We start from the raw sequence: 22,711 nt of genomic DNA, 5'->3' as shown, positions 1-22,711 counted from the left end.
AATCCGTTACACTGGAGAGTTAAGAAGGTGTCTTTTCACAGTATTTTACACTGAGAGGAGCTAGATTAAGCAAACTCATCTTAAAGCAAGGTATAAAATAATAATGCAAAGTTTAAAAAAAAAAACAAGAATGAAAGAAACTTGGTTCACACTGAATTTCCTACTTCATTCATAATTCAATGTAAATTTTACAAAGAACAGAAGATGGATAGCATTACTTGGAATATGGAGAAAGACTTTCTTCATTTCACACAGGATTGTAATCTAACAGTTGTTTCTTACTAGTCCAAAATTTTTACTCTTTTGAGAACAGACTTCTAATATACACAAGCAGCAAAGTCAAAATTTCAGGACAACTACCAAAGACGTCCAGTGTGGACTTGCACTCAAGGTCTTCTTAGTTCAAGACAAATGTTAAAAGATAACAGTATCTAAGTTCATTCCCTCAGCGTTTCTGGAAAGGAGACTGGCAGGGAAGCATCGACAGCCAGATAACTTTTTTCCTCCCAGAGGACTGCAGTTGGAAGGTGGTGAGCTCATTGATGCTGAGCTCAAGACCGATAAGCAAGGCAGCTGAGTTCCTCTTTCAGGTCTAGCCAGCACCTAGCTCACAGCCAGAGGATCCTGTGCCTTATTCTGGGACCATGAAAAAGCATGTTCCCAACTTTGAGACAAGAGAAGGAAAAACAGACCAAGCGTGGGAGGGCTGGGTTGTCCTCATCATCTACACAGGTGTAAGCCAGTACAAGGGGCAGGAAATATATCTGGTTTCTGTCAGCAATCCCAATACCCAACATCACCATAACTCTCTTTCAGACATGGCTTTCCAGTGCTACACTTACTGGGAAATACCCAGCCCTCCCAGCTACCTTCCAGGTGGTTTCTCCTGTTCTGTCATCACCAGCTCCTTGCACCCTTTCATCGGTTCAGACTCTAGACTGATACCTGCCCAACATCTATTATTCTGCCTTTTGCTCTTGTCCAGCTTTTAGCTTATCACTTCCTATGTCAGCCCTCAGGCTTGTAATAGCCACTCCATTTTTTCTCTATAACAATCCTCTTTGCCTTTTTTTTTTTTTTTAAAAAGTTTTTAGAAGTCTATTTCTTTCCTGAACTTTTTTTTTTTTTTAACCTTTTTACCCCGTGTGTCCTTTCACATAAATTATATTTCCTGATGTCCTCATTTTTTTTTTGTTTTATATATGGTAAAATTCTGTTATTGGAACAATATTTCCTAGTTCCTGCATATTAACACATATATATCCTACATTACAACAATGTGATCACTAAGCACAATAAAAATTCTCTATTTTTCTTAAAAACATAAAAAATAAACTTCTAAGTGATCAAAGTTATCTACAGAAAACTTCTCCAACAGGTCAGGATGTACGTATCCTGTTAGGTGTAATATGGAGGGGGCAATTTTCAGATTTGCAGAGTCAAAAAATATGTTTCTTCTACAGCGTTAGGTAGATGAGCAATTTCAGTTACGAATAAACTGATCAAGATCTTCCTGAGATAATAGGTATCTCCTATTGTCATGGCAGCCTTTTTAGTGCTGTAGGCTAATTGAATCAAATCCAATCAAGCAAAATGACTGAAATGTGTGAACAGAAATCCAAAGGGCTAGAAAGATCACTTCCATGCCACCTTACTCATGCAAGAAGTATCAATGCCCAATAAGCAAATGTTTCACTTGCCAAACAAACAGAAATACTGAACATGATTACTAGCTTACACAGCCACAAGCTGACAAAAACCCAAAGATTCCTCAAAAAAGAGAAGTCAAGTAAGATCCAAGGGTCACATTCCTTTTACAGTTATAGAAAGCCTTTCTGGCTGAGAGAAAAGCATCATTTCTGTTGCTTTTCAGACAGCAAATAAACCACTATTTGTAGGTACCTAGCACATAGGACAAAGATGTCAGATTCTAGGCCTTGCATAATTTTCGCTGGTACGTCAATCAGCAGAGCTCAAAACAGGAGACTACCACATGCACCACAAATTGAAACTGATCCAAAGCAAGAGTCCAAACGCTAGGGAACTAGGACCTACTCCCTAAGGATATTTCTTGACTTCATAATTTTATGGCTCTCTCAGTTTAGAGATTCTAAAAAAAAAAAAAAAAAAAGGCATTCCCAGAAATATTGTTTTTTTGAAGGAACTGTGTACACTTATCAGTAGTCAGAGGTAGTGCTGCTTGACTGCTCTTGCACAGAAAGGATTATCAAAATCAGAGATGGGGAGTGCCTACATAGGTCAGGCAAGATTGAAGATGAAGAAAATGCAGCTAAAACAGCACAGGAAATCCCTGCGACGACACGTTTGAAGAAAAGAAAACGAATAAGATGTTCAACAGGCTTTTCCCTGTAAAAGAAATATCCCCTAAAAGCAAGCTTGACAGCAGTGGGAAACATAATGATCAAAGGACATCCGAACACCGCCCAGAGCATGAACCTGTGGAAACGCCGCTGCTGAGCAGGCAGAGAGGATGCCAAGAGTGTGGGCATGACTGGTGGTCAGCCCTAATTTACATAAAAGAGAGCGAAAAAGGGGCAAAATTGTGCCCCTTCCACCTCTTGGCCCACCAAGTTTCCAAGTATTTCGTATTTGGAGTTGCTGATTGATGATGGGCAACTACTGCTCTAAGAACTGACAAACCAGAGCATAAGGAGCCCTCTTTCCACTCATCACAATCGCATTTGATCCAGCACTCAAATACTTTTCCTTTACTTTCCCTTCCTTTCCTTTCTCCTTTTTCTTTCCATTTATAACACTGAAAGAGAGAGAATAAGAGTTAGAGGGGAAAAAAAAAAAAAAAAAAAAAAGCAGAGAAGTTAGCGCAGGAGAGCTAACTTAAGTTGCTCATGTTTCATTCTTCTCAGTATAGAAAGCAATGGAACCATATGGTTCTCACAGGTGTTTATGTTATCAAGACTGAATTGCAAGAATTCACTGCTGCCTCCATCTAGAATATGGCATTTTTACAACATTTGCTGTCTGCTAATCTCTTGTGACAGGATGGGAGAAGAGGTAAAACTATTGTTTACCTCACATTATACAACTGCTTTAAAAGACTGTCTATATTTTATGACTATACAGGTAGGTGTAGCTACAGGTAGATACCCATCCTTAGCCAGACATTCCAGTTGGGATATTTATATTGCATATGAATATAACAAACAACTGCAGGAAAACTGACTGTACATTCAGTCAGTAAAACTTAATATGACAATTTATGCTCAGCTATGTGTCTCACAAGTCATCTAAACAGTTTACATCAATATCCATCTAAGAAAATACTCTCTGTTGATTCAGAGCAGTGGAATTAGAATGCAAAGTACAAGAACGTATATATTTTTCCCAATTAACCGTCACGGTGACAACTGAGCAGGAATATCAGAGAACTCCAGAACACATTTTCCAAGTATATTTGGAGATACACTTGTATCCAAGTGTAACATACAAAATCTGAAAATCTTTTTTGTTTGCTGTTTCTTAAATTTGAAGTGCGGAAAAATGATGAATTGCACATACAACATAAAATGGTCATACAACTGCATGCATCATATTGGCTTCATTCATATTGTGGGCAGAAGATGGGTGGCAGAGGCACGGAGAACATTTTTGGAGCAAGTGGACATGTAGATGACGTGGCTCTGAAAATGAAGGAGGAGGTTCAAGACATCTACGACAGGGCAAGCAAGTACTGTAGAATGGGCACTTTATTTTTAGCATGCAAACAGAATCGGTATTTGTATTGTATTATTCCTTGTTAGAATACTAATAAAAATAGTAGTTTATCCTCCCTTTAATCCTCCCATTTTGCCTTGTATGATATTACTGTATCTTTCTCTATTTTTAATATGCAGTTTCTAAAGTTACTAGTGGAACAGAGGATGGTCTTTTGAATTGTTCCTCTGTGTTTTATATAGGCTGCCACTGATTCTTTAAGTTCCATGATATTTTTTTGACAATGTCATTTAGGACTCTTATTTCTGTTTTAAAAATTAGTAAGCTACTTTAAGTATGACTTAATAGAGCAAATTTACAGCCGTCGGTACCAATAACAAAGTTTTTTTTGCCTGTGAGAGTCACCACAGCTACACTTTAAACTTCGGGGGAGCTGTATATGACTTGGGCAATTGATTTTGCATTAGCCTTCAGCACAGAGTAATTTCAACATCCCTTTTAAAAGGTGCCAAACAGAGAATGAAATACAAAAGCAAGAATTTTCTCTGTTTTTGTTTTTACGTCTATTCCTGGTAAGATGTTCAAAGTCACATGTGAAATTTCAGGTGTCTGATTTCAGTTAGAAGAAAATTAAACATGGCAGTTTTCAAATACTGCTTGCTGAGAAAAATTGGTCAAAATGATTTTCATGTGAGCAGTAAGTGCCAATTAGTATGCACAAATGCATACAATAGGTAATACTTTACCTATTAGCAAGATGTGAACCTTGACATTTTAGGTAAAGCTGTCAAATCGAATTCAAAGCAATCCATCTATAAGGTGGATAGTGGTCTGCCAGGAACCGGACTGCGTGCAGATTTATGTATTTTAATGAGTAGTACTGCAAATTTGTATTACTAATACATAAACTAGTTTAATGGTTATGCCTGGTAGGCAAAGAAATATCTTAACTTGTTTGTATGACAGAACAGAACACACAGAATTATAATAAATTTTAAAATTGTTAAAAAGTAGGGCAATATTCTGAAATGTAATAGGTGTGTTGACACCAAGACGACAGATGGCTTTGTAAAGGAATGGGAGTTGACACAGACTAGTTAGCCAAAAAAAAAAAAAAAAGAGCATTACCTGGAACCTCTTTTCAGCAGCAGATAAGAAAGAGAACAGGATTACAACTTTGGCTGAAAGTTGTGTGTCAGTGAATTATTCATAGAACAAAATTATCCATTTTGTTCACTTTTTTTAATAAGCAAATACATTTTACAATAAGGGGTTTATTCACAACTCCATAGTCTGTGGGACTCTGTTATTTGTGCAGAAAGATCCCACTCATTTACGTGGTGATGGCATGAGAATATGATTCTTAGGACTAATTCCTAAAGTAAAAAAAAAAAAAAAAAAAAAAAAAAAAAAAAAAGAGAGACAGAGAGAGCAGAAATAGACCCCAAAAAAATCCAGAAGATCTGGCAAGTAACACACCTGACTCAATCATATCAAAGAGACTTAACTTCTCTAAAAGAAGATACAGATAAAAGATTGAATTCACTATTGAAGATAGATGCACAAGCTCACTCACAAAAATAAATTATCTAGGCTAGCCAAAACGTGGAAGGTACTTAGCATGACTGATACATAATTACTCTTTTGTTTTCTTATTATTTAATTCAATTTACATTTAATTCAGTTCCACAGATTTGGTGTATGGCTTTTCTCAACCAAATATTATGCACACTCCTATATTCTGACTGGCCAAAAGCCATTATTAATCACCAGGATGCATGGGTACGTATTGATTATCTTCTAACATTTGTATTATGAATCAGCACTCTAATTGGTCTCATAAGCTGGTACACTTTCTCTGTTTTGATTACTTTTACTTTTAAAAAAACTTTCAAGCAATTTGGCTGCAGTAGAAGAGAGAGCAGCTATCAATCTTTTCACATACAGGTCAAGTAAAATTAATTTTTAGTTCACCTAGAAGGGATAATATTCCCCAAAACAAAGAAAATCAAGTGTTATCAACTTACTAGCAATTTTTTCTTTTCCCAAGTAAAACGATCTATTTTACTCAATCTCTTTTATTTGTTCCAATTTCATTCAAAATTAGAGCAAATAGAGGCAAAGCTCTAGGAACAGCTGCTGCATTATTTCTTTATAAAGGAAACCACTAAATTGTGGTTATTGATCCCAATAAAATTCAAATCCATCTTGCCCAGATTTTACATTTGCTAACATGTGTGATCCTTCAAGGACTACAGAATTCTTCAGATCAAATATCAAATGTCTTCAGATACAACTACAACCATGCTCCACTCCTGGAAAAACTTTCATAATTTTCCTCAAGCTACTGAACTGAATGTTCACATAAAGGTAATTTTTAGGCTGCATTTGGCATTTCTTGTTCTTTAATCTCCAATTTCACTTTTTTAGTCTCACAACTTAAGTTTAGAACAACATTTGCAACTAAGATTCAAAATTTCCCCTAGATTTTCACTTGGATTCCAGTTTGTAATAAACACAGGGAAAAGTTACAGTTATGAAGTCAGTCTACACAAATCACTGCTAACTGAAATGCTAATGCTCTAACCCTCATCGCTGGACTGTGTAATTGTTTCTCTAGGCATTATTTTCTTGGTTAAATCTAATTATTTGAATTATGAAATTAATAGTTTTATTTTTATTTGTATTCAAAGCAGGATTTTATAAACCTCGATATACTGGTAACTGGCTCTTTAACTTCTTAAAGCAGACAAATTTGCCAACTCAGCTTTGGAGTAAAAAAAAAAAAAAAAAAAAAAAAAAATACCTCAAAGGGGAAAACGGGCAACATTTCTTTCCATAATGTTATTGTCTCAGAGCCCTAGGATAGGCTGAGAAATACAACTAAAAATAATGATATTTTTGCCTCAGTTAATGCTTTGCACTAACATATATGCCAACATGCAACTGTTTCACAGAAAGGATTGTCCAAGCAACATTTTCTTTCCTAAAACAATACAAACATCTTGACCACATCCTAGCATTAGAATAGTAACTTTAAATTACACAGGTTAAACTTGAGGAAGGTCGATGTGCAAGCTTTCTTTAGCATTGCAACTTCAACTGAATAGAGAGAATGAAGACACTACTAAAACTGATGTAGTTTTTCATTATGATATACAGCTTCCCCCTTCCCCTGAATCACAAAAGTTGAGAGAAGAAAAGGAGATGATAAAACAAGCTTTTTTTTTTTTTTTCTCAAAAAAGTTATACTTATAGAAATTCATTTAAGTTCCCTTTATAGTGGGAAACCTATGAAATTAAAACAATTATTTTGCAAATATGGATTATAAGAATGTTAAAGGATGTCTTTTGAGCTTCACAAAAGAATTCTGAAAGAATTTTAGTGGAAGAGATTATAAAAGCTCTGAAATCCATGCTGTTTACATTCATATTAGACTGGAACTTACAATATGCAACAATTCTTAGGTTGCTTTTCTTCTATTCATCTAAAACATATTCAGCATATTAGTACAAAATCTCCTGATTTCTCTTTCAATGTCGATTTTTAAGGTGGCCATTGCGAGGCAATTCAAATTCAGATAAAGGAATGTATTTCTACTGTTCTCTCTTCCCCACTGTGACCACAGTTTTGGTTCGTTTACTTTCTGCATCAGGTCCAAATATATATTTTTTTCATTTCTGGGTCAATAAAGGACTACTTTGCTGCTTTGTATGCATCCTTTCACACCCCAAAAACCTTTCCAGGCAAAAAAAATAGTCAGAGGCCATTTTGCAACAATACTCATTTTCAACAGAAATATAATATATGGGAAACTTCCTATGCAAGACGACATGCACATGAACCAAGTAATGGTATCTCTTAGGAAAACAGGACAGTGATGACTATCAGAGACAAATTTTCTAAAAGGATTTGGTTGCTTACAAATCTTTACTTTGCTAAATTTATGGTGAATTAAACCATTCTCTCTTCTTTAGTTTCAGTTTCTCTCAGTACAGCCATCCTAATCTAAGGAACATTAATCACAATATCCTCCCTCTGACAGGGACAAATAGTGAAGGCCTCTAGGAAAGCAGAGTAAGAACACAGTCGTCCTCCCCAAAATACTCTCCCGACCGCTTTGATAATTAATCATCCCTGATGGATTTTTCTTTTGAGCAATTGACCTAGCATAAAAATATACTAGGAAAGAAAATTTTTGTAAAGGATATAAATGGTGGCCCAAATATTCCTAAAAATTAATATTTATATTAATAATGTGTCTTAATATTAAGACATGACTGACATTTTCCATAAAAAAATCTTATAATAATGTTATTCATATATACAAAGAATACAAATTACATACATAAGTGATGCTCCACAGCCAACACCATTTTGTCTTTTTGATAGAAGTTAAAATAAATATTCCAATCCGAAGATATATTATGGCAATACTACTTTACTAGGAAGTGATACCTCAGAGGTGACCCTAACCAATACAAGAGGTCCTTAAACTGATATGAATCTGAATGAAAGCTTAAATTCTAGCACCCGAAATTAAAAAAGACTAATCTTTAAGGTTTCGGTAAACATCTATTAAGTCAACTTCTAAAGCACTATCATCCCTTATTTCCAAAGGTTACCCTCACTCACTTCCTCAAGGATGTTAGATGTTACGTTCAGAATCTATCAATTCAAACCAAACACCTGATGATATTTTTGTATCATTACATCATGTAATGCTGATTTATATTTAGGACTTGGACAGAATGTCTCTCCTGCCATCATTTTTTAATTTGGAAACTTCCAATAAACTGAAGAACTACTGTTCTGAACTGAAGTACTACAAGAACAAATAAAAATAACAAGTTTTCAAATAAAAATATGTATAAAAATCTATATAATAGGAAAAAATAATCTTAAAAGCTTTTACCAATGAAGTGTTGGTGTACTTGCCACTTTAGGCATTTCTGCTAGCTATATTGCAAAAACAGAAGCGATAAACTAAGACACCTCAACCAAAGCAAGCTGAAACAGATTTCAGGCTAATTCAATCTGTAGCTCTTCCAGTTGCATTTTTCCTTGCTATCTAACAAAGATTCAGCAGTACCACTGTAATGCTATCAATAATTCCTTTCATTCTCAGCATCTATGGAGTGGACTTGAATAAAGTAATGTCAGTTGAACTATTTTACAGCTAGCATCTTCCAGACCTGTGTGCTCCCTTATACTATAAAGCATAAGGTAACACAACTAAATTCGGTTGTTGCTTTTTGTCATGTGAACTATGAAATAAGACAGCAAATGACTCTGGGTAGAAGTTGGGGCCGGGTGTGTAGCAAGCTATTTCTTCCACTCATCTTTAAATCCTTTCCTGCAACTTCATTTTTAGCCGTCTCGAGCAGCAAACAGACCTAATATTTAAGGCTGCAAAAATATTTACATGATTTTCTACTGAAATGCATAGATAATATCGTGCCATAATTACTCCCCCCTTACCCTCCCACAAAAGTGGCAAAATTATGTTTCTCCTGAAGGGACACAGGGAAAAAAAATGAAAAAATAAAATAAGATAAAATAAAATAAGATAAAATAAAATAAGATAAAATAAAATAAGATAAAATAAAATAAAATAAGATAAAATAAAATAAAATAAGATAAAATAAAATAAAATAAGATAAAATAAAATAAAATAAGATAAAATAAAATAAAATAAGATAAAATAAAATAAAATAAAATAAAATAAAATAAAATAAAATAAAATAAAATAAAATAAAATAAAATAAAATAAAATAAAATAAAATAAAATAAAATAAAATAAAATAAAATAAAATAAAATAAAATAAAATAAAATAAAAGGATTGTTGCCTAGAAATGTGAGCTGATTCAAATACACATCCAAGTCAATGTGCTACAACAGAAATGATTAAGAGGAAGCACTGTCCCTTTCTCCTAGTGAAACTGTGCTGTGACAATGGAGAGAACAAAATCTCATTTGCCTTCTGCTATTATTAAAAAGAAAAAAACATCACTTCTCCAAAAATTGAGAATAGAATACTACCTCGAGAGAGCGAAAATAACCCTTTATTCAGATTCATATTCCAGGAATTACATTTCCATTTTGGAATGAAGGGTCACTGGAAGAACTAGAAGCAAAACCCCATACAGCCCCCTCCACAGTGAATCTCCTCATCAACTAGACTGAAAAAGTTTGTAGTCTGCTTTTTTTGGCTTATGCTCTTTCTGACTGCATGATCCTTTCATTCTTTTCTGCAGAGCTTTAACAGAAACGTACATTTTTATTCCACTTTGGACCTCATATTGAGGTCCCCAAGAAGCTCGTTTTGCTGTTAGGCAATGGCTGCTTGAATCAAGCTGTTCCTTAGACACTCCAAAACATCAGGAAACACCAGGAAAGCTCTGATCATCTCCTCTCATATATATTATTTAGCATCCATTCCATCTACTGACTGTGTACTACACTTTGTCCATTCATCCTTTTTCTACTAGGTAAAAACCTGCTAAATTATTTAGTAATAAATTGTTAAAATATTCACATCTATTTCAAAATACTTTTCCAAGCAATTCAGTTATCAAAACACAGTTGATCCTTCACTTTGTGAAAACAGACTTACCTCACTACCCCCTGCCTTCAAATGAAGCAAAAGGGAAGGAAAATTTAAAAAAGAGTGTTTAAAAAAGTAGACCTACTAAAATCTTTATCAGCCTTGCACAATATTAACTTAATTACACCAGAGATTAAAATACATAGAGTTAAAATATTTTGTTTTTACTCTTCGAAATTTTCTCTTTACCTCCATTTGAAGTTTTAAGTCTCTGAAATTTCAGACCCCTTTCCAACAATGAAGACAATGGAATCCCTTCATCAACTTTTACATTTTGAATCAGAAATTAGTTACCTTACTAGAGAATTTACTTTCTTTAACATTCTATTTGAAGCAAAGAAATGTAACTCAACTATCAGAAACTCAACTAATCAGAAACCAATTATGGAAAGAAGTCTGGATGGCTTTGATTTGTAAGAGTAAATATAAAACATTAACTGTTGATACAACATATGTTTTTTCCTTTTGATTGACACATCAAATGTGCCCAATTATTATACAGAATATACTTTTCACAAGGCCCATGCACAGAAACTGAAACACAGTTCTGTGGACAGAAATTTTCAGAGGAAGAAGTTATCTGGACAAGGAAGCAGTTTCAGACCAATTAGTTACATTTGGGAAAAACCACAAAGAACTGAAAGCTACCTTACAATAAAATAATTGTAGGTGCCAATGACTACAATGTGATCTCTAGCTACCACTAGATATCAAAAAGTTCTAAAAATAACATGATACTTTGAAACAATAGCAAATAACTCAATTACCTAAAGAAATTCTCCAAACATAAAATATATACATCAATGGTAGTATTTTGTTCTACAACATTAAAAAAAAAAAAGATGTAGCCTATCCGTTAAGGCAAGCATTTGGTAGACAACCTTCTCTTTTTCTCTTTTCTTTTTTTTTCTTCTCTAAACACATTCTTTTTATTTGTATATATGTTCTAAGATAATTACAGTTTATTATTAATCATCTTCAGTGACTGCTTCTTTTGATTGCTAAAATTTTAAATGAGAAACTACCTTTCATCTAATGTTGGCTCCTTTTGTTGCAGATGAGGCTTAATTCCAAACATTGGCCTAATGTTTGTTGATAAGGCTTTGATGGTGTAATTAATTTCATTTTCCCTTGTCACATCACTGTCATAGCCTAATAAAAATCACAGTGAGAACAGTATTAAATCAAAATAACATACAAAAAATAAGAAATTTATTAGTGCATTAGTGCATCTCTCACTAAAATGCTGCATTACAAGAACAACTACAACATGCATCATTAATAGCATAAAAGCACAAGTGAAAGGAAGTAAACGGGAATGATCAACACAGTCCAGAAAGCATTCTAAGAAAACAAATAAACAAACAAAAACAACAAAATACCCTCTATATCATCCTCTAAAATTGGAAAATGACTATTAGGGAAGATTGAAGGGACATTCAAAGCTACCCCATTCTGCGTGGCTGGCTCTAACTTGATCCCTGCAAAGCACCTCACGACATGACAGCTGCTGTTAAATCCTGGAATATTTGGCAGTAGGTTGCACTCAATTCAGGATCTATTTATTAAATGCCAACCTTTGGACGTTATCTATAGCTCTATACGTGGTGTCTATATAATGTTTAGAGTGGGTCAAGCGCATCACTGTGAACTTTACTACATCAAACACAGCTATGTGATAATAGGCCACAGGCAGAAGCTGAGCCAGAGCTCTCCAGACTGTAATTTTTGATTCAGGTGGCTGAAGTTGACTAAGTTCCCCTGCAGGTGATTAAATTCCTTTGTTGATGTAGCCTTTAATACTTTTTAAGCAGTAAGTCAATGCATAAAAATTCTCCTCAAATGAATGTTTAATGTCTCCAATATTTGATATTCTTTAAAAACAATATTTAATGTCATAATATATCTAAGATGCCTCTTTGTCATCTAGCAGATTTCAAACAATACTGAAGTAAAAATTACTGCACATAATATTAAAAATTTAGCTGAAATAGTTTAAAATTCCTTGAAGACTATAACTCAAATAAGTAAAGGAAGAAAAAAGAATTGGAGCATAAATTGAATTCTTTAGGAAGATATTAGGCACATGAAGCCATGAATTTACAACATTAAGGGAAACATTAATCATGTCAAAACCAAAGGATTCTACAAAGTATAGTTAATCTTTTATAACTCCTGATTTTATAATATTGCAATACCAACTTTGGTATTGCAAGTCAACTTTGCAAGTCAACTTTGGTCTACAATGATTTCACAAGATAACTATGTTCTCCTATGGCATAGATTTCAACATAATTTCACATCAATAATGCTATAATCTAAATTGTCATGAATTTACTTTTCTATAGATTTCTTGAAGTTACACATAATTGGCAAGAAATTTTGATTAATTTTAAAGATGTCAAGATTTTTTCCATATATTCTGACCCAAAACATTAAGCCAAGTAATCCATTATCATTTTCTTCACAATAGTTTTTTGGTCCTTTCCTCAAACAGCAAGCTTAACTAACGTTTTTGAAATGTTTAAAGCAATTATTTGTGTAACTTGATTATTTCTATATTACCAGTTTTCCATTTACAAATAAAACAATTTTCTGAAGGCAGGATAATCCAGTCAGTCTTATAAATTATTACTGACCCCCATCTTCTTCCGAATCTAGATCAGACTCTTCACTGTCACACTGCCTGCTATCCCGATGTCCTTCCATCTCATAAGTCCACAGCATTAAAGAGGTGTCTGCTCCTCCAACAGTAACCAACAAACTGTCATCATAGGTCCAACGGACATTTGTTACATGGGTACTGTGGGCCACATACCTCTTAAATTTTCCAAACTTTCCCTAAGAAAGGAGAGGGGGGGAAAAACACACAGAACCAAAAATTAACCAGTCTTCTAAATAAAACTGAAATGTGTTACCAGTGCACTTCTGTCCAATAGCACATTCTTAACATCTTCACACTATATGCTTTAGCTGTTTTGCATTTATGTGTATTACACGATTTGCCAAATTCTTCTCCTACAGCAACTTCAGGAAATGTTAACCCATTTTTCCCATCACATGGAAAACACTTCATATGAAAAAATTGCTGTAATTTGAAGCAAGTCAACATTTCATTGATTGATCATATAAGAATCTACTTTTAAATGGATTCCAGCAATAAACACTGGACTATTTTTCATTAAAAATGTAATAAAATCTAACATTAAAGAAGAAGAATAAAATGCACAGAGAGTATTTTGGGTCAACGCCTTTGTGTTGTTGACATCACTGGCATGATAAATATTCAAAACCGAAAAAATATTCACTGACAAATACACAAGAGAATTAGAAAGGTCCTAGAAGAGCAGCAAGAACAATGTGCTTCTAGAATGGCTGCTGCACAATGCATGGTTAGAAATTTTTAATGCTATTCATCTTGGAAAAAGACTACTGAGGCAGGACAGAATGGAGGTCTATAAAGAAAGTGAAGAAATAAGGAAGAATTGTTCATTGTCTTACAAAAAAAAAAAAAAAGTGAAGCAGGCTAAAAACTACACTAATAAATCTACACTGAGCCTATGAATGCCTAAAACATTATTAAAAATTGCCTGATCCACAAAATGCTACAGCCTAGTGTATTATCACTATATGTCTCAGCAAAAGTGCACATGCCACTGGACAGGACACTAGACAAGATGGATCTTCACTCAATCCTGGAATGGCCATTCTTATTAACCAAAAGTTTGACCCACTGCAAACTGCATTTTAATACTTAATGCATTCTTTGAGCAAAAAATCCAAATTTTATAAGCAGTATTTTGTTTATGGTGGTGATTTTGTTTTTACAGTTTTATTAACCAATGTTCCCACACACATAGCTGAAAGTTACTTACTTTAGCAGGGTACCGAAACAGTTTCACAAATCCAAAATCATCTCCTGTGGCTAATACTTTACTATCGCTAGTGAGGCAAGAAGAAGTTACATCTGTGACTTCACCAATTATTGGCCAAATTCCTTCGCAACAGGAGCCCAGAACACTTGTCCATGATGCCCAGCCAATCTTTTCTACCTATAGAAACAACCTGTTTGAGACAGAGCACGCTTCTTCCCAGGCAGTTTTCTTCCATAACTGATTTCAAGAAAAAAATCCTTGCATTGTAAAATATGTCATCCAAAATATTATGTTATCACTCTTTCAGATTTTGAGAACATTGATTTTATCTCTATTAACTTCCACTTTCAAAGTCTCTAGAAGTATTTAGAACAGATTTTTGACATTATCTACCCTTCAGTGCTAGAGAAAATAAATGATGTTTTTGAATCTCACAGAAAGCATTATTTTGAAAATTATCTATATTCACTTTGCCCTAAAGGAATCCTCTAATATTGAAGAAACAACATTACAGCTATAATAAGCTACTTTTGCCTACATATAGTAAGAATACTATACTGCTTTATGATATAATGAGACAAGTTCTTGAGAAACAAGGTTATTCATCATTATCTGAACAGACTGCTAAGCACAGCACAGCAAATGCTCAAAGAAAATGTTTTTGAACAGAACAGTTATAATTTTGAATGTCATTCTCCATTAGATGACATAGACTGTTAAATCATTATTCAAGTTAGCAAACAAATCAAGAAGGCAGACTGTTTCCTTACCTCCAAAGTAGGAATTGTCTGTTTCTTTCCACGAGGAGCTTCAAAAAACAACTGCTCTTTAGCACCAGTATTGACTTGTAAAAGCTTCCCTATAAGTGTATTACATATATTAACATTAATTAGACCATTACATTTTATTAAAAAATAATTTTACAAAAGCTTTGTTATGACTTTATTTTTATTTTTTTTACTAACAACATTCCACAGATTGTTTCCATTGAACAAGCTGTGGTATATATAGACAGTGGATCTAGAAGACGGGTTTTCTGAAGATCCAAGTGTTTCAATCCCTTACATTCACATTCCTTCCTTCTCTCTCTGAAAACTGCCATAATGCAGCAATTTCCCCTATTATTTATAGTTGCCCCATTAGAGGTAGACAGTATGCATTGAGTCTAATTCAGAGTTCACCTGTGCTCACAGGATGTGCTCTGGCTCAAAAAAAACCCACAAATTCCAGGTGGCAAAAGGCTGTTTCCAAACAGCTGAGTTCTACTTGCCTTTACAACTTTTTCCTCAGAAGGATTCTCATTAAGCTTTTTGATTCTTCCCATTTTCAAAATTCTCAATCTCAATTTCTATCACTCTTCCGGGTTTATTTTGAAATGGACAAAGCACAACTGTGCGGCCTTGTTTTTATATAAAACAGCACTAAAATTAGTGTTTAAAATGATCATATATTAATATTCAGGAATAAAGCAGCAAGATAGTCTTCCTTCCATTTTAGTCAATATGCAAAGATACGTAAATCCTGAACTACTGATGCAATTACATTTGCTGTATTATACAAGAGGCAGAAAACAGCATAAAACTTGTAAAAAAGATGACAACCTATATAAAGAATATCTTACTTCATCAAGTTGCACAACTGTAAAAATAATTTATCTACATGCCATGAACACCGTCATAAACTGTAGGAATGCATCAACAGCACCAAAAATTCATGTTCCAGACATAATTTACAGTGATTTAGTCCATAATCAAGTAGATTTTTAGAATTCAGATAAATGCTCCTTACCTCTTACATCCCAGTCCATGTGTGTTATATAGCTAGAGGCTCCCTTGCAGATTCCCACTCGCTTACTGCTCATTACATTGTAAATATCTACAAAGTTGTCACATGATGCCACAGCTAAGTACTTTCCAGCCCCTAAAATATATCAGTAAAAACACAAGGCATTTTCTTAGTGTTTTGTGTAATATTAAATTACTTTTGGGAGCTTAGCTATATTCAACTTAGCTTTCTTTGAAATAAGTTTGGTAATTCATGCATCTGGCAGATGTGTTCGCATCACATATGCGAAATATCATGCGAAATATAAAATTATATTTTTACATTTTTCAATAATTAAACTATTAAACCAAAATTTAAACCATTTCTTGTATTTAGAAAGTGACAAGGCTCGGGTAACCAAAAACCAATGCTGCATGAGGATTTATACTAGTTATTCACACAATATTTTGACTACAGGAGAGTATTTTCACTGAAGTAACACCAATAACTTAAGCCATACATTTAAATTCCCAACTAAGAGTTTAACTGGTGAAAAAAAAAATGGCATTGCTGCTGTTGCTAAGCACTGTAGAGGAAAAAAAAAAAAAAAAAAAAGGAAATGGCAACACGATATTCTGACATCTCAATTTCAATTAGCCAAAAATAATGTAAATGAAGAGCCAAGATGTTATGTGGTTCATGCAGCAGAACAATGTCCTCAGGGGAGTTGTTGGATGTTGTTGATTTAAAATTTGACTATTGATTTTAGGAGGTTACTTTGAGTAAGTCTATCCTGGTAATCTTGCCTTTAAACAAACAATATAGGACTTTAATCCCAATAATAGTTGAAACATGAATATTAATTTTGATGTCTCTTTTTATGGGCAAAAGAGTATGACAAATCTCTCCTTAATGTTTTAAAGAATATCTGCAAAACACATTATGAATATGATTTGGATTGTTGCAGTTATCTTTTGTTTCTTTTTTCTCATAGAATGAAAGACACTTCATCAGCACTATGTATTTGCATCATGCCTCATCTTTAGTACATTCTATTAGTCCATTTGAGGCAACTGCAGAATAAGGCTAGAATGCTTTTAGTGAGACAACCAATATTCACAATGCATATCCTGATGATTGATGATGAATATAAAGTTTGCTTAAAAAATTTGGATAGGAAAATCTTAATTTTATATCACTCACCAGGAGAAAATCGGATCTCTGAAATAACATCTTTCCTGTGGTGAAAGGAGACTAGATCCTCTAAAGTATCTGCATTAACTATCAAAAAACTTCCATCATTGAGACCAACAGCTAATGCCTTTCCATCAGGAGAAAAGCAGCAACATCTGCCTCCTACAAGGAAGGAAATATGACATTCAGGTTCATTTACAATGAATAGTCCCTTTTTTAGATTTATTTCTACAGTATTAAGTATTATACTGTTCATACAGTCTACAGATTAATTAAATTTTTTACATGCTACTCAAATCATTTCCAAGTTCTACATCTGCGAAAGTTCACAGAAGCTACTGGCAAATCAACAAATACATATAAAAAAAATCTTTATTAGATTTATATGCCTATTAACCAACATTTATTCTACATTACTAATCACTATTTCCTATATATTTCTAATTTGCTCTCCTTCTAATTATCTGATGCTAGGTGTTTGCTATCATGTGCTCTAGTAAGGAGCACACGGCTGGAAAAGGCCTTCTGAACTCCACTTTCTAATAAGCATGTCAGTATTCAGTTGAAAAAGTTCAATTTCCATCTTAAATGTATTTGCAGCCAGTTTATACACATTTTTTTCCATGTTAGAATTTTCCATTAGCTTAAATATTTTCCCTATTACTTTTCCTCTGATTAACTTAGACAGTAATCCTTTACTTTTGCTATTCTGACTCCATCCTTATCCTATAGCTACACCTTTACCCTCACCCTTAAGTTCAACTGAATATGGATGAGAAGTTTACACCAAAAGTATTCTGATCTTTTAAACTAAATAAATACTTCAGTGTGCCCCAGAGGGGGGGGGGGGGGGGGAAAAAAAAAAAAAAAACACAACCTCACTTCACCAGAGGTAACTGTCATTCTCTGATCAGCTAGAATATTCTGAACCTTCACTTCCTCAGCTATATAGACAATTTTTTTCTTATAACCAGCAAGAATATGGACCTTGACTTTTTAGTTACCAAATATCATGCCATTTCTACTATTGCAGCTTGTGAAAAGTATCAATTCCTTTTCTATATGGTGTGCAGATGCTTTTCAATACTATCAAAGTGCCTCAAAATTTGTTTCATCTGCAAATTACATCAAAGTCTTTCCACTTATGCCAAAGGTACTATTAAAAATATTGAACAATTTTAAGATGCCAACAAACATCTACCAACTTGAAGCTTTCTATTTTAACATTACCATCCCTGCTTGTGCCAGCTTATGCCTCTTCTTATAGTTACTTTATCACCTCAGATCCCCTTCACTAAGTTTGCTCTAAGGCATGGATCATAATGCTTTACTGAACTCCAAACAGATGAAGTCCATTGCATTCCTTTGCCTAGGAAAGCGTAGGTATTATAAAAAGCTAGTTAAGCCCATTTGGATCTAATCCTAAAGAAAAAAAAAATCTCCTTATGTGATGTCTCTCATGATGTAAGAAATAAAATTCTTACTAGCTGTATGCGATATAATGTGTTCTTTCCATGTAATGCCAAATTCTACATTGAAGAATCCCAAACAGCAAAGGACAGAACTTCCACATAATATTCTGAGTCTTTCTCCCAAAACTTCTGGGATTCACCCACTGTTCAAAATGCTTGCAATATTACATGCAAGAGGGCAGATTTATGCTGATACTTCAATTTTAATGTAAATTAACTGTTTTGAATATGTTACAATTGCAAATAATCTTGAGCAGCATTACACAAAAATCTTCTGTACAGATTTTTTAGTTAGAGGACTACATAACATATCTGAATACAATACCACTAAAATACTATGAGTATAGAAAAGAATTCTTTCATATTCCTACTTTTACAAGATTTACAATGCTGGTAAATGTCAGTTGAATTCAGTTAAATCTTTTTTCATACCAAGTATCTTACCCTTCTTCAATTTGCGAACAGCTAACATACAATGGCTAGGAGATAAATCCCATATTCTTAAGGTTTTGTCATCACTTACAGTGGCACAAATAGGTAAATGAGGATGAGTAGCTAGACCCCAAACTTCCCCCTCCATGTGACCCTGAAAAAACAATAATAATAATAAAAAAAAATCAGATAATTTTGTATTAAATTTTTTTTAAAAAAATACCTATGAGGAAGAAATAAAGAAAACTACAGTGAGAACATACAAATCCTACCAGGATAATAAAGATACCTCCAAGTAAAAGCAAAGAAATAAAGAAGCAATAAAAAAGCAAAAGAAAGAAAACTCTCCTTCAACAATGCTTCTAATTATACTAATTAGTACTACAGAAAATTCTCTGTGAAATAATTCTTCCACATTTATTTTAACTGAGGTTCTAATATATGCTTTAAAAATCCATTTATTTGCAAGTTATTGCAATGACCACTCATAAATGAGTTAAACACTCACAGAATTTTATTTAAATACTAAAGGAAGTCATATGCTGATATTATTTTGTTAAAATTGCATTATATACAGTATATTTAGATAGCAGAGGGAAACCTGAAGTGTTTGTTTGAATAGTTACAAAGAAAAAATGAAAATAAATCTAAAAAAAGATCAATTTATCAATTTTAAAGCAACAGAAGTGATTAATACCCAGAGCAACTTAATAAGGAATTTGGTGACGTGTCTGTTCTTTGAAAGGGCTTTCTTGGTTACTTATATTTTTGTAGAGATGTGTAGTCTTGCTCTGCTTGAAAGTGTAATTTTATGAACAAGTTACTACATGAAAATCTGAGACCTATGTTTTGTTCACTGAGTGAAAACAGTCTATTCTAGCCTTAAAAAAAAAAAAAACTATGAAGTAACTATAACAACTCACTACCTTTGCCAGCAATTAAATTGTTATTTCACAACACCCTTTACTTAAAAAATAAAATAATATTTGTGGCATGGAGTATTTAATTAATTAATTGACATTTAACATGTACCTGAACCAGCAGTGTTATTGGTCCACTTTTATCCACCTCCAATATTTCACCATTCTTTGTGCCCACTAAAATATGACCATGTCCTAAAGATATGGCACGTATAGAAGGATTATCTTCTAAGAGGAGACCTAGAATATTAATACGTGAAAAGACAGAAGATTTGCAAGTATGCATTGGTTGAGGAAGACTTTTCACACATATGCCTTACATTCTCACTTCAGAAAATGATATGCAGTATGAAACAATTAAAAATATATTCTGCCATGGAAGAACTTATATGTTTGGATTCCTTTGGGGCATTTATAAAAAATGAATTTAATTGCTAATGAAACTGCTACATCAAACAATTGCTGATGATCTTTCTGCTCAACAGATTATCTCTGAAATTTAATCAATCCGATTTATTGGAAATCTTTGCAAAAGAACATACAACAGCTATATTACTCGTCTTAGTTTATCGTATACAGGAAACATAACATTAAGAGAGAGGGAGAAGAGCAAGAAAACTATTCAGCATGTCAAATAGGGAAAACTATATAAGCAGTAAAATCAATAATAAATGGGAGGAAGAGGAAGGAAAGAGTGTTCAGGAATTATTTCAGCAGATATACGTTTAAAGAACAAGGTCGCAAAATGCACTAATACCTTATAAAGGTAACCATGGTTCTAAATTCTATTCCTTTTACAGACTCCTGATAGATACTTCCTGATTAGAAACATAATAGGCTTTTTTGTCACTTAAAAATAGAGAATTTAAGTGGCTCCAGTTTAAAACATCTCATTCAGGCAGATTAAGATAAAACTGAAGATTTGCCCTACCAAAAGTACAACCAAACGACTATTATGGGACGTTTCCCTCCCACACACACAACAGAAATATGACTTATTTGGAACCAATAAAGCTTTAACCAAAGTTCATTTTTAGTATTTATTATGACTAATCTGGATTGCCAAGGCAATTCCATAGAATGAGGAAAATATTTGAAACGGCATTATAAGAGAAAGAAAGAACAGGCAGATGTTTTACCTTTAGAGCCAGGTGCCAAAGCAGCCCTTTTGATGGCATAGGTTTTGAGACAGCGCTCAAAGGTATCATCCCAGAGAGCTACCACCCCATCCTTTCCACCAGTGACAAATCCCTTGCAAAAATAAATAAATAAAAATCACAAGTTAGTATGATTTAATTATTTTTACTTATTTTTGCAGTGATTTCTACCAATATCGACAACGGATCATACCTGTAATTACACATGCATAGAACTACAGATATTCAAGATAAAGATCAGGAATAAAATGATCCAATTCTCTTTTATTTTTAACATATATACTTTCCAGATATACCAAATAACTGTGATCTGATCCTCAATGAACATTCACATAAAAGCTCTTGATATTACCAGCGTGATTTATTATTCTTCACTGAGGAAGGTTAACTCAAATTAAGAATTTACAGATGCTCATGCTGCAACAACTCACTACAGCACAATAACTTATATTATTACCCAAACTCAAAAGATAACCAATTTTTATAATATTCTAATTATTCTGGTTAGAAAGCATCCCTCTCCAGTTACCAAGTGAGCTCGAGCGAACTAAACCTCAGCCATCCATCTGTTAAGCCGGCTGTACTCCTCACAAACCATCTTGTGGTAAGAAATACGGCAGGTTAATGTAGTGTGACAGAATCCTCTTTTGCAGAGGGTTCTTTGCAAAAATCTCAGACACAACAGTCCATGCATTTTTTTTCCTCCCCTCTGTCATCCTCAGAGTATCACAGTCAGTGAGGACTCCAAGTTAAGTGGCACAGCACAAAAAAGCTCTGAACCACCCAAAGCACTACTACAGCAAAACAGTGCAATGCATATCTTTCTACTTCTAAGAGAATTCTTTCTGAATTCTGAATTATTTTCAGTCGACAAAGAGGTAACTGTAACACAAGAATTCAGAATAACAAAAGGCTTCATTTTTGTTAAAACTAGGCAAAAAAAAAAAAGTCACTTCTTAAATCTAAGTTAGGTCTTATGTAATATCCTCACAGTTCACTTACTTTTTCCAATGCATGCATGCTGAACACAGGACCATCATGTGCTTTGACAGTTTTTATGAGAAACACATCTCTCCAAATGCACACATCCCCCGTGGAAGTCCCAGAGAAGGACATCTCTTCAGTCCAGCCATACACTGCACACATCATAGTGTCACTTCTTCCCAATGCACCAATGCAGCCCTTTCTCCCAATGAGTCCTCCTCCTAGTTTAAAACAAGTCATCAATAATTTCTTGCAATTATTTTCAAACAAAGCCTATAAAAAAAACCTTACCCAGAGCAACAAAGTCTTTTATTCTTTTTTTTCTCTTCTGGTTAACTCATACGTCTCTCAAAACAAACCTGGAAAAGTTTTCTCAAAACACCTATTTGATACTTTTCAAGATAAAGTCTTACTTTCAACTTATTAGTTGAATCAGGATTTGAATATGTACATACACCCAAATAGACATAATACAGAGAGAAAGCGTATCTGTAAACCCACATCTAAACAAAAAAATCACATTTTACATTATTTTACATTTTATCACATTTCCAGAGAAATTTCCAGAATTAAGATTTTCCAGAGAAATTCTTAATGGAATGAACTTGAAA

At 33.7% G+C, this 22,711-nt stretch overlaps 1 protein-coding gene across 1 annotated transcript in view; it reads right to left on the bottom strand.

Moving 5' to 3' along the window:
• EML5 (EMAP like 5) overlaps window positions 1-22,711 on the bottom strand; it is a 98,041-nt gene that overhangs the window by 18,747 nt on the left and 56,583 nt on the right. Inside the window, exons 18-27 of the mRNA XM_088539740.1 lie at window positions 22,119-22,321; window positions 21,099-21,210; window positions 20,072-20,199; window positions 19,052-19,193; window positions 17,145-17,297; window positions 15,966-16,097; window positions 14,948-15,036; window positions 14,178-14,354; window positions 12,942-13,143; window positions 11,328-11,454 (exon numbers count right to left, since the gene is read on the bottom strand). Coding sequence (XP_088395866.1) covers window positions 11,328-11,454; window positions 12,942-13,143; window positions 14,178-14,354; window positions 14,948-15,036; window positions 15,966-16,097; window positions 17,145-17,297; window positions 19,052-19,193; window positions 20,072-20,199; window positions 21,099-21,210; window positions 22,119-22,321 — 1,465 coding nt within the window. The remainder of the gene's footprint in view (window positions 1-11,327; window positions 11,455-12,941; window positions 13,144-14,177; window positions 14,355-14,947; window positions 15,037-15,965; window positions 16,098-17,144; window positions 17,298-19,051; window positions 19,194-20,071; window positions 20,200-21,098; window positions 21,211-22,118; window positions 22,322-22,711) is intronic.

This window comes from Tinamus guttatus, unplaced genomic scaffold (genome assembly GCF_059628265.1).
Source record: "Tinamus guttatus ecotype Peru unplaced genomic scaffold, ASM5962826v1 Tinamus_guttatus_pri_ptg000048l, whole genome shotgun sequence".
Classification (NCBI taxonomy): Eukaryota; Metazoa; Chordata; class Aves; order Tinamiformes; family Tinamidae; genus Tinamus; species Tinamus guttatus.
Note: the sequence above shows the minus strand (reverse complement) of the source record. Positions and strands in the feature narration are given on the sequence as shown.